At 49.1% G+C, this 16786-nt stretch overlaps 1 protein-coding gene across 2 annotated transcripts; it reads left to right on the top strand.

The window, feature by feature from the left end:
• Positions 1–6221: 6221 nt before the first annotated feature.
• On the top strand, positions 6222–16596 carry ADPRH (ADP-ribosylarginine hydrolase). 2 transcript variants are annotated; one of them, XM_054819721.1, is made up of 4 exons: positions 6222–6513; positions 7179–7525; positions 13947–14307; positions 15075–16596. In XM_054819721.1, exons 1-4 carry the CDS (start codon positions 6440–6442, stop codon positions 15460–15462), a joined length of 1170 nt encoding a protein of 389 aa, XP_054675696.1. In that variant the 5' UTR covers positions 6222–6439; the 3' UTR covers positions 15463–16596. The 2 variants fall into 2 exon arrangements, with proteins under 2 accessions (XP_054675696.1, XP_054675705.1); XM_054819730.1 differs by lacking the exon at positions 6222–6513 and adding an exon at positions 6910–7089.
• The last annotated feature ends 190 nt before the right edge of the window (positions 16597–16786 follow it).

Genomic DNA, 16786 nt, shown 5'->3' with positions numbered 1-16786 from the left:
GCTCCAAGCAGAAGTGACTGCTCAGGGGCGGTACAGAGCCACTGGGGGTATGGACTGCAGCAATACTGGACCTACAAGAGGGGCAGCATCCTTATTCCCATGCCTCCCTGTCTCTTCTGGAGCTGTGATTTTCTTAACTTTCAATGGACTTTTGACAACACATGGTCTGACATATATCACCAATCAAATATGTTTGGTTTTTTCCCCCAAACCAGATTGTCTTACACTGTCTTGCAGCTTTGTGCAGCCACATACCTGGCAGATCAGTGACAGACCATGTCCTCTCAGATCTCAAACGCTATCTCAGTTTTAAGAGCAAGAGGTTTCACAAGTTAGCAGCTTCCTTTGCCTACTGATTGCTGTCAAGAGCTTGCCTGTCCTTTCTGCCAGACCAGGGCCATTGTGGGAACACACCAGAAGGCTAACCACAGCACAGCAGTGTCTTTGGTGGCCTCCTCCAAAGGCTTCGTTCCCCTGCGAGTTTGGGTACGTGCACGGAGTGAGGGTGAAGCCAGAAGAGGGGAGGTCAACAGTTGATGTCCTTGCAACACCTCCCTGCTCCTCCTTCCAGGAGGACTTCTCCACACATCACAGCACTGTCACCATTGAATTGCATCACACAAAGTGCGTAAGTACAGAAAGGAAGCAGGCAGATATTTTTAATCCTTGTTAGATAAAACAGAGCATTCAGTGGCCTTGTTCATATGTTCCTCTTCTGTCACACACCAGCACTTCCCAATTCTCTGAAATCCAATTCATGAAGAATGAAATGCAGAAGTAACCTTTCGTGTTTTGCTGTCTCTAAGCCCTTTCCCACTCATTCTCATGCCCCTTGGTTCTTTTAGTATAGGGCCAAAAGTAGGAGTCATTCCCAGGAACAGCAGGGTTTTAGAGGGAGCTGGTGAAGAAACAGCCAGAAGAGAAAGGCAGGAGAGAAGGCTCAGGTCACAACCCAGCATCAGAGAAATCCCTGTGGTGGAAAATAACCACCCAATCAAATAACTCAAAGCCACTACAGGGCTTTTCCTAACCTATCATACCTAGGATTTTGCCTAGTCTCAGTTTAAGTCATTCAAGCTGAGGAAAGTCATCCTTCAGCCTGGCAGGTTCTGGTGCTATAAGTGCTCCCTGATAAGCTAACGGGAATTTCTGAGCACCATTCCCATCTGCCTGCTTCCCCAGACCTCAGCTAGTGCCTCCACCTCTTCCTCACTCAAGTTTAGCTCTCATGCCTGTACAAAACCTATGGTTTCCTTAGACAGCTTGAACACACTCGCAACTTGCTGGCAGAAGAAAGAGAAGACCCTACTCCCCAGCCTTGTTCCTTTCCCACCCTTATTTTTACACTCTTTCTCACCTTCACCTAACTTTATTTTGGCAGGATAGAGGGCCAAACGGGCTTTGCGCTGCAGGAGAATGACCCTCATAGCAGGAGTTGGATGCATGCAGCTGGGAGGAGGGAAAGCTGGAGGAAAAGAGGAGGAGCAGTAGTTTTTGGAGGGGCCCAGTACTTAATTTGCCTCTGCTGTAGTGTGGAAGCACACGTTGCTTGGCCACATCTGCTGCTGTTGCAACACCAGGAGCCTCGGCAGACTTACGGCTGGGATTGCAAGACGCACTGCCCTCCCTATGCCAGAAGGCCGAACTCCCTCTCCTGTGGCTGTTCTTCACATTCCTCACACCCAACACATCTTCTCCACAGCGCAGCCTGCAATTATGTTCCCCAGACTGTATCTTTTCACACAGAAAGAAGAAATCTGCTTTCAAAGCGGAAAGCACATTTAACACTTTAAACATCACTGCTTCTGCAATGCAGGAAGAACACCACATTTCAAAGCTTATAGCATGATGAAACCTCCTCCTCTCCCATCACCAAGCAGCTGGCCACGTTTAACCCATCACATCCCGCTAGGACTTATCTTCACTGACAAGTGCCAAGAACCTCCAAATTTAGCCTGTCTGTGGCTGTAAGGTGAGTGGAGAGTGGCTGAAAGGCTTGATGGGCCCCTCTACTCCTAGGCACAACACCCCTCCGATGGGCTCCCCTGGTCCCTCTGACACACTCAGAAAGGACACAGATGCAACTGCCAGGAGCTCATGGAAAGAAAGGGGCAGAAGGTACAGCAACACAGGCCCACAGACGCCGTCACCCTGCAGGTGGGGACCACAGTGCCAGCATTGGCATGCAACCAAAAATGAAAATGTCACTTGACTTTCATCAAGGAACAACCGGCCTGCCAGCCCTGGAGCCTCAGCTCCACTGCTTGAGCCAAACCCCAGGTCCATAGGACCCGGCTGGAATTGTTTCACTGATGTCCCCAAGCTTGAAAGCAGGACTTGCAGCCTGCTGGTGAGGTCCTTGTCCCCACACACTTCCATTTACCAACATGCCAGCTATAAACCTAATGGAGGGCCAGTAAAGATGAGTCTGCAGCTCCTTTTGCTAGATGCGAACGTGGGAGTGGTGATCACAGCCCTCAGCTCACCCAGGAGCTGTCCCCTGTGTCACTGGCCATGCTGGTTGTCCCAAATCAGCATTGCGGTGCCTCTCTCTGTGGTAAAGCAATTATCCTGCTTACCTTCCATCCTGCAGAATTATGGTTATTTGAAAAAGTTAGACTTGGTGGGTTTTGGTTTTTTGTTGTTTTTTTATTTATTTATTTTTAAATCTGTGTTAAAGAGGGCTTTTGGAAGCATCCTGAGGAGACTAGCAGGTGCCACAATGCACAGATCACAATCATTTTCCACCGTTTCCTTTTCACCCTGGGCAGTGAGCCAGACCCACTCCTGGATGGTCTGTGGAAGGAAGCAAGCCTGGAAAGAAAGAGGTGGATACTTCTGCAATAAAGTCTGGTTTCTTGAATAAGAGGCCAAAGTCCAGTATTCCCTGAAACCAAGTCAGTTGCCCAGAGTCATCTCCTCTGCTGCCATCTCCAAAACTTGCTTCAGCCAAGCCCTTCAAAACCCCTCTCGCTATTCTGCGCATGATCCCATGCCCAGGCAAAAACATCTCTGCGACTGGCTTTGCCCCAGGCACGGGCTGTGTTTGCAGCCAAGGTTCTCACCACCTTTTTCAGCTGTGTTTCCCTGGACAGGATGAAGGGATGCGAGGGCCCCCACCTCATTACCATGGGAAGTCAGGCAACAAGCGCGGATCACCACCCCACCAGGGTTAGCCGGTGAAACCAAGGCAGAAAGCACCCTGCCGTGCCTAGGGCGAAGGAAGCACAGAGCCAGAAGCACCCGCTGCTGCTGGGTGCCCATCCCCTGCTGCAAAAATCTAGCCAGAGCGAGCGCAGCAGCCCCGAGCATCCTGCAACAGCAAGAGTTTCCCTCGCACGTGCGCGCGGGGTCATGCACCGCTGCATCACCAGCAATCGCTGCCCGGGCTCCCTGCAGCGAGTCGGTCAGGTCCCCAGCAGACCTCACGTGATGTTTGCTGCCCCTGTTTTGAATCCCCTCGTTATAGCGTATTATTATTTATCGGCCAGTGACAAAGACAGACACGCACCTGGGGACTGAGAATTAGGGTAAGCCCAGAAATATTCCCCACTCAAAAAAATGCCTGCTGTCATTACAGAGAAAAAAGTGCTATTAAAATAATGACAGACTGTTAAGAGGTTGGCACTAGTCCAAAATGAATTTGGTTGAGGGCCCCAGAAGATCCTGTGAAAAGTCACCTTTGAACCTGGGGGGGCAAAGAGAAGATGGATAGGACAGCTGAAAAATGAGAATACCAGATGTTCCCTTGCAGTCCTGTTTTGGGGACAGCTGTAGGGTCTAGAACAGGGGCACTGCCGTGTTTAAGAAGGGTGCACCGTGTATTTTTAATGCTCACCTTCTTCCAGCTCTCTGAAGGCCTCTTATAGTTCTGAGGAAATGTCCCACAGGATCTAAATGAGTACGTAGCTCCAGTGCTGCGATGCTACCCTTCACAGCCCCTCCAAATAGGAGCCCTCAAACCTGGGCTCATCTAGAAAAGCACATTTTTTTAGTCAGAAAGAAATTACCCTTTTTTTCCAGATGAATAGGAAGGAAAATTCTGAGTCTAAGTGAGTGCTAACCACAGTGTCCAACACATGGCAGGGGCATGTCAGTGAGCTGCTCCAAGGTGGTACTTTCCAGGAGGCATATCCTGGCCATTGGTCCACCACAACTTAAATTTTAATTCAGAAAAAATACAACAAAAAACCCAGAAAGGTGCAACATGGTGAGTCTTTAACTCTTTGCACAGCTCAGCACCAGAAAGTCATCCTTGCCACGGGGAAGCAGTCGTGCCCACCCTCCCCGTGCCATGGGGCGAGTCAGGGCAATGCTGCCCTGCACCATCTTGGAGCTGGAGGTGCTCTCTGATGGAGAACACTCTTCTTGCCCACCTCGTGGGCATCCCGTGGGACTCGCACAAGGAGATCCCTTTGAAATTAATGCACGCGTTGGAGCCTGAAAACCACTGCCCTCCCCACCCCACGTTTGCAGGCTCCTGCTGATGGCTCCTACTGCTGGCTCATCATCTGCCATCTATCAGCGAGGAGCCCTCGATGTTTTTCTGTGACACATCTCAGAAGCCACTTAACTCCAATGCGTGTCTTGGTTTTGGTTTTTAGGAAGCTGAAAGAGCTCAGGAAACAATGACGAGATCCAAAGATCTCAGTGCTGCAGACATTTTGTGCTGACGCGGAGCCGTTCTCCCGTTTTCCTGCCTGTTTGGGGAACCCTGCAACTTTCCTCTCTGCTCCTCTGCCCTTTGGGCTGCACCAGTGGCCCTTCTTCACAGATAGCCAGCCAAAAGCAGGAGGGGCTTTCCCTCTCACAGGCCCAAACCTTAGGAGAGAAAAACCCCGCTTTGCTTTTAAGTGCTGCGCCAACCTGAGTAAATTCAGGGCCGATCTATATAAAACAGAACGAAGCACAAAAGCAGAAAAGGTCAGCAGGCACTGCTGGCGGTGCCGAGACACCGGCAGCTTCTTTTCCCACTTCCTTCTCTGTTACTATTTTCTCTACCAGATGCTTCTCAGACTCCACATTTGCAGTGAGGTGCAGAGGAGCAGCAGATACCTGAATGGGCACTGTGTACCAAACTGTTGCAGCTGCTGGGGTGGACGCTCCCACACGGCCCTGTGCTCTCAGCTACCTGAAATCCCCCAGGGCCCGGCTCCAGCCCCCCCCACTCTCACTTGCCCCCAAATTCCCCAGGGACTCTGCTCTGACCCAGCGCTACATTCATGATTGCCCTGAAATCCCCCAGGGCTGCAGCTCAAAAACTACCACCGCTCTTTCTCATAGGCATGGGGGGGATTTTTTTTTTTCCCTTTGTGTAAGAGGCATTGGTACCTTCTGGGGTGAACCGGGGCTCTGGAGACCTGGTGTCAAGTGACCACCGGTCGGTAAAGAGGTTTGACCTCCACAAAATGCAGCCTGAGCCATGCTCAATCCTGTTTTTTGCTCCTGCTTCCTGCTGCTGTCCCCTCCCCTGCCCATTCACTAGATGCCCTCAACCACCTAACCACCATTAAAAATAAAGGATAAAGCCAGGCAATGGCATCATCAAGCGCCTCAAGACGCCCTGTAAAGCAGCACCACTGGACGTAGCAAAGACTAGTCCTGGTTTGGAGGAGGCTGGGGTCACCCCGGGGCTGTGGGGAGAGCACTGCCCCAAAATACGGAGGGACAAGGTGGGCACATAGGCAAAGACTCCAGGTAAAGGCTGGAGGCTCCACCTCAGGCTGCAGTGAATGAATGCAGAAAAAGGCTGGGAAAGAGAAACCAAAGCTGAAAAAGGCTGGGGAAAGCCCCCCAAGGTCTCCCCTGGGGCAAAGACCCTGAGCCGGGCCCACAGACCCGCGAGGCTCCCACCCAGGAGGTGGCTGCCCCCGGCTGGGGCCCAGCCAGGAGGAGGGAGGCTGCTCCTGAAACTAGTGAACAGTTTCAATAGAAAAAGCAGGGGAAATGCTGAAAGTGCCTTTCATTTTCACTTTTTTTTTTCGTAATAAAGTATTTCACTGCCACGTGGTGACTTCATTTCCATGTGCCTGCTTCATTTCCGAGTTGACTGTTGCGCCTCTGAGAGCGCCAAGAAAGAGACAACCCCGAAAATGAAGGAAAACACCGACCTCCTTCCCGCACTCCCAGCCCTGCGGCCCGGGGACCAAACCCTCCGCCTGCACAGGGTTCAGCGTTGCCGTGACAAAAAAACAGTGGGCCGGGACAACAGGGAGAGCTGGGACCCGCCGAGGGACGTGCAGGGCTCCCGTGGGAGCGACATCCCCTCAGCCCGGCGGCTAGACAGGCTCAGGCCGGCGCCGCCTTGCAAGGAGGGGCCTAGTCCGCCATCGGGCCGGTCGCACCGCCGCGGGAGGCCGCGGAGGGGCAGGGCCTGGCGCAGGCGTCTCACGCAACCACCGGTGTCGGTCGGAGGCCTGTGGACCCCCCGCCGCGCCGGATGTCCCCGGGAAGCCGCCTGCTGCTCTCGCGGCGGGGCAGACCCCGGCGGCCTCTGCTGGCAGGGCTGGCCGCGTAAGTACCCGCTGCGGCCGAATCCTGGGCTCGGCCTCGGCCGGCCCCGCCGTCCTTCCCCGCCTCTGCTTCTCCCAAGCCAAAGGGCCTCGCCGTGAGGCGCAGTAAACCCTGAGCAGGAGGGTGGCGGGGGGCACCGCTGAAAATCCCCGCTGGGATAGGTGGCTCTGCCTGTACGAGCATCCGCTGTTGTAGCAAGTCCGTGGGGCAAGGCCAGGCAGCGCCCGGGGCCCCTGTGCTTACTGCCTCTGCCAGGCCCTGCTAAAACTGACAAGCTCAGCCTTGCATCATCCCCAGTGAACGAAAGCCACCAGGAACTGATCTAACTTCCTTGATCGTGCTGCAGCCTGCACTCCAAAAAGTGGTGAACATGGGTATGGTCACGTAACCTGTGGGTATTTCATCAGGCCTGCCTTAGCTTTTTGGTCTTTAACCCAGCTACGACGTGCATCGTCAGGGCTGGGCCGCGCAGGAACTGATGCACGCTTACTGGTGGATATCTGCAGCCAGAGGCCTGTGGGAAGCGTGTGCTTTGAAGGAATATATCTCCTGACCGAGACACAGGTGCTAGGCCAGGTATCCAGCCTGCTGGAGCTTAGCAGTAGAGGCTTGCACTGAACTGGGAAGTATTTTATTTTCAATCTCACTCTCTTTTTTTTCCATAGCATTTTCTGCATTGAAGCAGTCCTCGGGCAAAAATTGTGTCCTAAGGCGATGGAAAACTACGTGGCATCGATGGTGCTGAGCGCAGTTGGTGACACGCTGGGCTATTACAATGGGAAATGGGAATTCCTGCAGAGTGGCCTGGCCATCCACAAGGAGCTGGCGGAGATGGGGGGACTCGGCAACCTCAGCATCCGAGGTTGGAAAGTCAGTGATGATACAGTGATGCACTTGGCCACAGCCGAAGCCCTGGTAGCTGCCGGGAAAACCCCAAATTTAGAGCACCTCTATTCCCTGATTGCAAAGAACTACAAGGAGTGCATGAATTACATGAAAGGCAGAGCTCCAGGTAACCTTTCTATAATGCTGTTTGGGCAGGGCTGTCCTCTGGCTAACACCCTTCCCTTTCCTGCTGCTTGGAGGCAGGCCCTCGCTTTCCTTGTGGCTGTTTATAGTGTTAATCGTATTTCATTTAAAGGCAAAAATTTTCCACACTCAGTACCTGTTTCAGGATGAACTAAGGAGAATAGAGTAAGGCAAGCTGAAATGGTTTGGGCTTCTCTGAACTAGATGAAAAAGAGATTGTTTTGCCCACATTTACAAAACATTCTTACAGGCGTGTTTGAGGCCTGGCCTTGAACTCAGGGGAAGGATGATGGATTTTGCACCGGGGATGTGTCTTTTCCTACACTCAATGGGTGAAAAACGCAAATTAAACCATGTATAATGCACGCCCTGAGATGCTGTGTTAAAGCAACACATCGAAACAGAGAATTAATGTAGAACTTCTCATAATTGCAATCCATTAGACATAAAATATATTTAAAGGCACGAAGATCCTTGCTTGGAATAATTAAGTTTATTAAACACAAAATCTGCTTTCAGCTAGCTCCACATGTCTACTTCTCTGTGCCAGGTTCTGAACCCTGTACTTCCATTATCTCTCTTTTCTCTGCATAGACACAATGGTGCCAACTTTGGGTCACCGGCAGCAGGGTCCAGCAGTGCGTGGCAGTATTTGGAAAGCATGCCTTGATGGGCTGCACTAGCCAAGCCGTATGCAACACATTCCTGTAGTTCCTAATAAACCCAGGCCTGCTGACCCAGCTCTTCCTGAAAGACCCCTTCTGTCTCTGCGCTCATGGCCCAGCCTCTTCTGGATGCTAGAATTAAACTTAAATCAGAGCTGCTGAGGCTGGGCCTCTAATTTGACTGGTGCAGGCAGTGTGAAGTACCCAGGAAACAGTCAAATTCAGCAATCCTATGCAAAGTTTATACATCGAAAAGAAATTACTTAGACATGCTTATTTGGAGAGGCCAGAATATATCAAGAATGTTCTGGCTTGACTTTGAACATGGGAAAGGCCAAATTCTGCATTGCTTTCTTAGGGCCACTGAGCACAGTGTGACAGCTGTGCATTTCCAAGGTAAACCAGGTTGGAAACTCGAGCAGGAATTTATTCTGCTCACCTTTCCACAGTGACCTCCTACCCTCGTGTAAAGAACTAAACTGTCAGTATTCTTTAACACAGATAGTGTCAGTTGTTGGAGTAGCCTAATTAGTGAAATATTTAGGAAGGGGTAACAATGCTTGCCAGGATAGCAGGAGTTGGCAGGTTAAACTTCTGAGAGACTCACTGCTGTTTTGGCAAAGGAGCATCTTGTAGTTTTCCCAGCTGATGGAGTCTGCCAAGGTGGACTAACCACAGCTGGCAGTGAGACAGCACCTGGAACCTATTTTTGCTTCAGATATCTAAGCTTGGTGACTAAAACTCAGATGAAAAGGAGCAGAACCTAAAATTTAAATGTTAGTAATTAATAGCTAAGGATAATAGCACACCTGCCATAGTCCTTCTGTGAGTAACTGAGCTGCAATATGCCCAAAAGCAGTTCCCATTTGGAAGTGAAGGATTTTAAAGTAAATTTGCTAAGGACACTAATCAGAATGACAAGGAAAGGTCAGGTTGTCTAGCTAAACAAAGAAATGCAACTTCCTTAGTGGATCCATAGACACTTAACCTTCTAAAATTTCGGGGGAAGCGGGGAAACTAACGTGGAGAAAAATGGAAGTCTGTTGGGAAAGTTCTTGCAACAGCGTTCTGTAGTGCTCCTGCTGCAGCCACAGGAAAGGTCTCTTTGAGAGCTTAAATCCTGACACTTAACAGTTAAATGCCCACTGATGTACTACCGAAGGGAATACCTAATCCATATCCTGAAAAGCTGTCTGCAGTCTGGAGTCTCCATGCCATATTGATAAATCCTAATGATAGAAGTTGCATGTCAATAACTTCTTTTAGCAGTTCAGAGTAAATGGATTTTAACTCAGGACATAACCCAAGGTGGTGCTGTTCTGGCCAAAGCAAGCACTCACCAGGGAATTGCAGCCCTTAAGGTTGAGAATGGAAAGTTGCTGCTGCAACTTTCATGCAGCAAAGAGATTCCCCCAGAACAGTGGGGGAAAGTCACATTGCTCACCCACGCAAGGGAGTCCAGACCTGAAAACCAAAACCCGCAGTAACAAAGGGATTCCCACGTTTTGAGTCACCAGACAGCGACGGCAGGGTCCCTGAAGTATTCAGCCCCAGGAGAGAACTCACTGTCTTAATTCAATGGCAAATTAGTCCCTACATCCATTATTGCTATTCGTGATGTGCTGCAGCCCCAAATTCATTGTTCATTGCAGATAATGAAGCCAATGAATTAAGTGACACAAGCATGGCCATATTTCTTTTTTCATGGTACAACTACATCTGCCTCCACAGCTCTCCAGGAAGCCTTCTGCTTCAAAACTGTCTTTCAGTCCGAGTTCTCTCCCTGTGGAATTATTTACCACTGTGGTGGTGTTTTAGCTGACCTTTTATATGTGTATTGACAGATCCCAAACAACTGTTACTGTCTGTGTTCATGAAGACTCTAAGTAAGTGGAATGGAAGGCTATTCCAGAAGTAGCACCCAGTTGTCCTTGAAACTTTCTCAGGTTGTCTTTCTTCCCACACTGCTTTTTGCTTGTATTTCTTCTTTCCTTAGACCATTACCCTCCTTGGGTTACTTTTAGTTTCTTATTGTAAGTACAAAGAATCCCTAACCAGGATTTGGTGGATTTCCAGAACAGAATTTCCTGATTCAAAAACTCCTACAGCAGTTATTTTTTTTTAAACCCATTTTTAAAAAAAGACCTGACAATGTGATTTCAGCTTAGTCTTCCTAAATCGGCTTTCAAATGTTTTAATATTTTAACTGTTTAAAAGCATGAGGATAACACTTGTAATACTTCATAAATCACAAGAGTTTTAGCTTTTGTGTACTAGTTTGTTTTACACGATTTTTTTTCATTTCCAGGTTATCAGTAGTCATCTCCTATGGTAATATGCACAGGTTTAAAGCTGCAATTAAATTGTTATTGCAAAATAACCACTCTTTCCTTACAGTTTAAGACTTGTTCTTTTGACTACAGTTAATACAAGAACAATCTCACTTTTTATCAAGGACTGAGTTGCCTTCTGTCAACCTGCTCAAACATGTCCTGAAGAAATGTCTTTCTCACAGTTCCAGCAAGATTACGGAGGTCGTTTTGCTTTTGTTATGCAGATTTTCATTTTAAGCTACCCTAGTCCCTTTGCTCTCTCCCTTTCCCCTTGTCTTCCTGGCAGAAGGTCTCTTTTACCAGGAACATACGAGTAGTGTAGTCAGCACAGCTTTTTAAAAACAGGTTCTTTTTAATGTCCTATTATAGGTCAAAAGTGCAATGCTTAGTGTAGTTAGATTTTTGAAAAAATGCCTCAGTTTTCTGTTAGTCATCATAAAGCTGGAAATTATACTGATGTACTCTTAATGATTTTGATTCTATGATTCTATGATACACAGCAGCCAGCACTGAATTAATAAACTACATGAAAAGCAGATTTAGAGGCCTGCACACATTCCCACTTTGAGACATCACAAAAACAGTCTCCCTGGCAGCTCAGTTGGAGGTTGGTGGCAATCACTCCTGGCAGAGCCCCGTGCTACCCACACCAAACGCTCTGCCTGCTGCTGCTTCCTGCAGAGAAACACGGCCCCACAGTTTTCACTCTGTAAATCACTGGGAAGAAGGATGTGTAAGGAACATCTGGACTGATCCAGGGGTTGCCTGACTGTGTGGCACTGCAAAACCACTAGGTCTCATCTACTGGGAAGGGTGTGATGGTGGGGTCATGCGAGAGGCTGGTGTGTCGGTACAGCAGGCATGGATGAGACCAGTGAAATAGTAGGTCTGCTTTGTGCCTGGGTCATGCTGTGGGGAATTCACAAAAGCTAAACTGGCTTGATGTTGTGGGCTGTGCTGATCAGCAACCCATTTTTTTTCCTGTGGGGGAGACTTGCATAGGCTGTTTCCATTCTCAAAGTTGATTTCAGCTGACAGGCTTGCGGGGCAAATAGCCTGACAGCCACAGGACCGAGCTGCTTTTTTAGTTTGAGACAACCATTCACGGGGAGCTGGTCCCCCCTTTCACACTATACAGAGGGCTGTATCCTGCGCTGATCTAATAAGCCTATAATGTAACAACACTGTCAGAAAAGAAATACGCTGAAGACACCTAGACCAGAACTATGAAAGGATCCATGTGACCTTATTCCTGACAGCAGCCAGCCGTTATTTATTTTTAGCACGTGTCCAGAAGCCAATCTTAAAGCTGTGCTTGGATGTGGAGGTATTTTGGTTGCAAGGGTGCTGTCAATGCTGTGTGTGAGTAAAACAGCCTGCTGTGTACAAAATCCTACTGCCAGTCGTATACGTGAAAGTGCAGAAGTGAGCAGCTCTGCAGAGTACTTGGTGCAGTACCTAGCTGTGATTAGCAAGCTCCCAGATCACAGTGATCAAATTGCACCAAAGGTAATTGAACTGTAGAGTTAAGTGAAGTTTCTAGACCAGGCTTCTTCCTTGCTACTCTGTTCTACTTAGTTTGACTTTCAAAGAAACAAAGCACCTGCAAGTTCATCAGCTACCTGTCCCGGTTAGGCAGCTACGTATAGGAGCAACGGTCTAATTCTGGGTGCATTAGCATGTCAGCTACTGCTGTTACCCTGTGTGTCTGAGAGAGGACTAGGCATGCTGTGGTTGGAAGACTAGTCTTTTGAGTCCACTTTTGCTGTTGTCCAACACATTAAAACTTAAATGAAGCTGCTTGAATCTTGCCCTTGATTTACTTTTCTGCTGGAAAGGAAGTATTTAAGATTTGGCCAGAAAGGAAGACTAGGAGAAAAAGGCATGTTAGAAGAGAATCAAAGATTCTCATCATCATTCTCATAGATGTTTCAAACCTACTTCTTCCTTGCATGCAAGTATTTGGGCTTAGCTCTCAAAACTTTGTTTCACGGTCTTGGCTGGGGAAGCTGGCTGGGCTCTGAAATTTGGGTGTGTTTGTGCAGATGGCTTTATCCTATGAATGTGCTCGTCTAACTAATGAGTTTCTGAAGAAGCAGCACTGGAAGGAGCAGAGTAATTTCTTTAAAAAGTAAATAGCAGAACTATGAAAGAGATGGAAGTGGGCAATGAGGAGTTACGGGGTGGCTTCCCACCAGAAGAGAGGCTAAATTGGACTAGGGTGTCAGCTCGGGGCAGGAGAAAACTGAGGAAGAGAGACAAAGTATATACAGTCTTGAATAGTGCGGAGCATGAAAAATCGTTATTTCTTGTAATGTAAGAATTAGAGGGCAATTTAAGGAAATTGGCAAATAGCAGTTTAAAACAAGAGGAAATGCTTTGCATAACAAAATCATGGCTGTGGTTGCCATGGGGTGTTAAAGGAGTCTGAAGGCACGCATGGGTTCCAGCTAAGGAGACCAGTTCCTGGTGGCTAGGTCCACTGAGGGTTATTAGACACAGCATTATGGATCCATCTTCTGACTCAAGCAGGCTGTGCCCCTCTGTCTGCTGGACACCAGGCGGATCTTCTTGGGGAAACATTGTACTTGCCTCATTTTTTATAGTCTTTCCATAGTTATGTTAGTGGCTGTGTTTGGTGACAAGCTAGTGGGTTGGACAAACCTTTGGTCTGACCTCATACAGTTGTTCTTCAGCTTATTGAAGAGGAGTACAGTAAAGCCAGTTACGCAGACCATGTTGTGGTGAGGGAGATACAACATTTATCGCTTTCCGACAAACTTAAACTGCAGCAAGGGAGGTCTGGAAAATATTTTGTATCAGCGAAGCAATGGGAAAGAGCGTGTGGGGTCACTGTCTTTAAAGGGTCCTGTAGACAGGCTAAACAACTGTCAGGAAAAAATGCAGAGATACTTTGGCATGCCTTGGATCAGGGATTGACATGATATAATGGCCCTCCAAACCTCCTTTATATTTATATAGGTCTATCTAGATACACGTGTACATCTTATACCTAATATATATAGTATATACGTTTAATAGATAAGTTATTAAATAAATAACATGAAATGTAAATATAAACAATGTAAATTACATAAATCAGCAGTGGAATGTTTTTCACTCCCCTAGACTTTTTAATTATTTTCACAAACAGGAATTGTCAGGTCTGCTTGGGAATACGAAGGGTGCACGGGCAATTTAAGGCAAGAAATGTATGTGAGCAGACAACTGATGTTCTTACAGAGAGGCCTTAATCCCTTATAGAGAGTAATGCTTCCTTCCCTGCTGCCTTGCCTGTCTTCCCTCAGTTCTCAAGCTATGTGACCCTGTTGCCCATTGATGCGCATTTCTGTTTCTTTGTTTTCTCACCTTTCTTTCTCTGTTGGGCTGCGCTGCTCCTGTCCAGGTGCCATGTGTATGGAAAACGCGCTGAAGCTGGATCCGGGGCGGCCGGATGGCTGGAGGGCCCCGTTCAGCCCCAGGGGGGGAGGCTGCGGGGCTGCCATGCGCTCTATGTGCATCGGTCTGCGTTTCCACCACCCCACTGAGCTGGACACCCTGGTGCAAGTCAGCATCGAGAGCGGCCGAATGACCCACCACCATCCCACTGGCTACCTGGGGTCCCTGGCTTCAGCCCTCTTCACAGCTTTTGCAGTGAACGGTGTGTCCCCCCCAGCCTGGGGGAAGAAGCTGCTGGATGTGCTGCCACAGGCAAAAGCCTACGTGCGGGACACTGGCTTCTTCGTGGAGGAGAACATGGAGCAATGGTGAGCTGCGCTCCTGGCACTGGGTTTTGTTAAAATTAAAATAAACCTCACGTATGAGAGGGCGAGCTCTGTTTATACTTAAGCTTCAGTAATCACATTATGGTAAACTCCTAGGGCAGCACATGCCTGCCGTGGGATTGAATCGATTCAGAAAGTCTCTGAAGTCCCCCAGGGGAAAAATACCTCTAACTTATTTAAAAAAAAGAAAAAAAAAGGTCATATTGTGTTTGGGTCATGTAATTGTGACATTTTTTGGATCCAGTATGAGATAGCTAGACTTGTCATCTCAAGCATCCGTGATCTGATGAAAGATGGGAAGCAAGGGTGGGGAACAGCACCAGGCTGAGGGCTGAGCTCAGTTTGAAAGTTATAACCAAATCTGGCTGCAGATTCAGTGCGGGTCTGTGTGCAGGGGCACTCACACACAGGGGCAGAGGTACTCTGAATTTGGGAGGATGACTCAGTTCTTGCTCTGAGCCTTTGAATCCTGTGCAGCACGACAGCAGCAGGTGCTGGGCTGCCTTCTCCCATGTGGCTGGAGGGAGGGGAAATCTAACTCACTGAAACATGTCCTTGTGCCTCTTCCTGTAAGTCATGTCCCTGGTTTGACAAACGGAGGATGCCCTCCATTTTGCTGAGCCATCGCTCCGGGCTCTTGACAAGGCACACTTTCAGCTGGTGCCTGGAGCGCCTGCGGGGAGCTTGGGTGTATGCTTCTGCTGCGGGACGTCTCTTACAGCCCCTCCATCTTGTCTTGTGTTTTGCAGGCATTACTTTGAAGAGCAATGGGAAAAATACCTGGCAGAGAGAGGCATATCAGACGGGGTCTCGCAGCCCACCTTCCCCCCCAAGTACGGCGTGAAAGAGAGAGACTCGTTCTACACCTCCCTGAGCTATGATGGCTGGGGAGGCAGCAGTGGGCACGATGCCCCCATGATCGCTTACGATGCGCTGCTGGGCGCAGGCGACTCCTGGGCAGAGCTGGCTCACCGGGCTTTCTTCCATGGGGGCGACAGTGACTCCACTGCCGCCATTGCAGCCTGCTGGTGGGGGGCCATGCATGGCTTCCGGGGGGTCAACACCTCCCTCTACGCCCACCTGGAGTACAGGGACCGCCTGGAGCAGGTGGCCAAGGACTTGTACAGCATTGCCTAGGAGAGGGGCGGCACTGCCTCCCAGGGGCGCGCTTACCCCGCCTGCCGCCCCTCGCTTGCTTGAGGTTTTGCAGACTCAGTTTGCAAGGCTGCTGGATTGAAGCAGGCGAACGTATGCCAGAGCCAGGCCTTCTTTTTCTGTTTGTGTGTGTTGGCTTCAGCAGGGAGGCCATTTTGGAGCTAGCAGCTTGGGGCTTGTGGGCAGTGGGTGGGGAAAAGCAGATAGAAGCACCTAATGTGCGTCTGTCCCTTGAGCAGCCGAGCCCCGAGACGTCCCTCATCAGCACGGCTGCACATTGTCTCGTGCTCAAGGGGAGCAGGAGCACCCACAGCAGCATTGCTAGCGATGCTCCAGCAGCAGGACAAGCAGCAAAACCCCCACAGGCCACCCCAAACCAGGGTCCTGCCCATGAAGCATGCCAGAGGGGGGTCACGGACGCACGCCTGGCTGCAGGGAGCACACGTGGGCTGGCAGAGATGCCTCCCGGCAAACCTGTGGTGGGTAGCCCGTGCTCGCCGCCCCATACTGCTCATGGGGAGGGCCAGGGACACCACTTGCCATCTAGCACTGAGCATGTGTAAAGCTAAAACCTCTGCTCCTTGGCACAGGGGTTATAGCATGGCAACCTGCTGGGGGTGGGGGGAGCATACTGTGTCCAGGGACAACAGAGTTTTCTCATACAATTATTTTAGCAACGAATTATTATTTTTTGTTGTTTAAATGAATGGGGGAAAACCCAAACCCAACCCAACAGCTGCGTCGGCAGTGCATTTTGCACAATTTCATAGCACTTTTGCTGCAGAGTTAAGACCGTATAACGCTACTTCTGTAATTCAGTTAATGGGGGTTCAAGACTACTGAGCAAATCCTTATTCAAGATACAAGTTGGTAAGGAGAAATAAAAGATTACTTTTTTTTATATCAACTTAAGCAACTTCTGTAATGAACTATATTCTTCTGCTGGCATCAAGGTTACTAAGAATATTTGCTTAACATTTGCTATGGATAATTCTATAAAAAATGTTTTTTTCTCTAAGTCCAGACTATGACACAGCAAAATACTTAGTATTTTCAAAGTGATTTCAAAAATGGTGTATCCCATTCAATAAATAGAACTGACACGCCTCTCTTAAATGTTGTATTCTATTATGGGTTGAATTAAGGGATGGGAGGGAGAAGTATGAAGAGCCTGAGGGTGCAAGGTGTCTGCAAGCTCCGACCTGCAAGAGAGAGGAGACATGCTACTGGGGCGGGAGGAGAGCTGCTGTATCAAGGACCGGGGTGGTGGGAGATGGAGAGGCTGCCTAAAAGGGGGAGCGGGCCC

The sequence above is a fragment of the Grus americana genome, chromosome 1 (assembly GCF_028858705.1).
Source record: "Grus americana isolate bGruAme1 chromosome 1, bGruAme1.mat, whole genome shotgun sequence".
Lineage (NCBI taxonomy): Eukaryota > Metazoa > Chordata > Aves > Gruiformes > Gruidae > Grus > Grus americana.
Note: the sequence above shows the minus strand (reverse complement) of the source record. Positions and strands in the feature narration are given on the sequence as shown.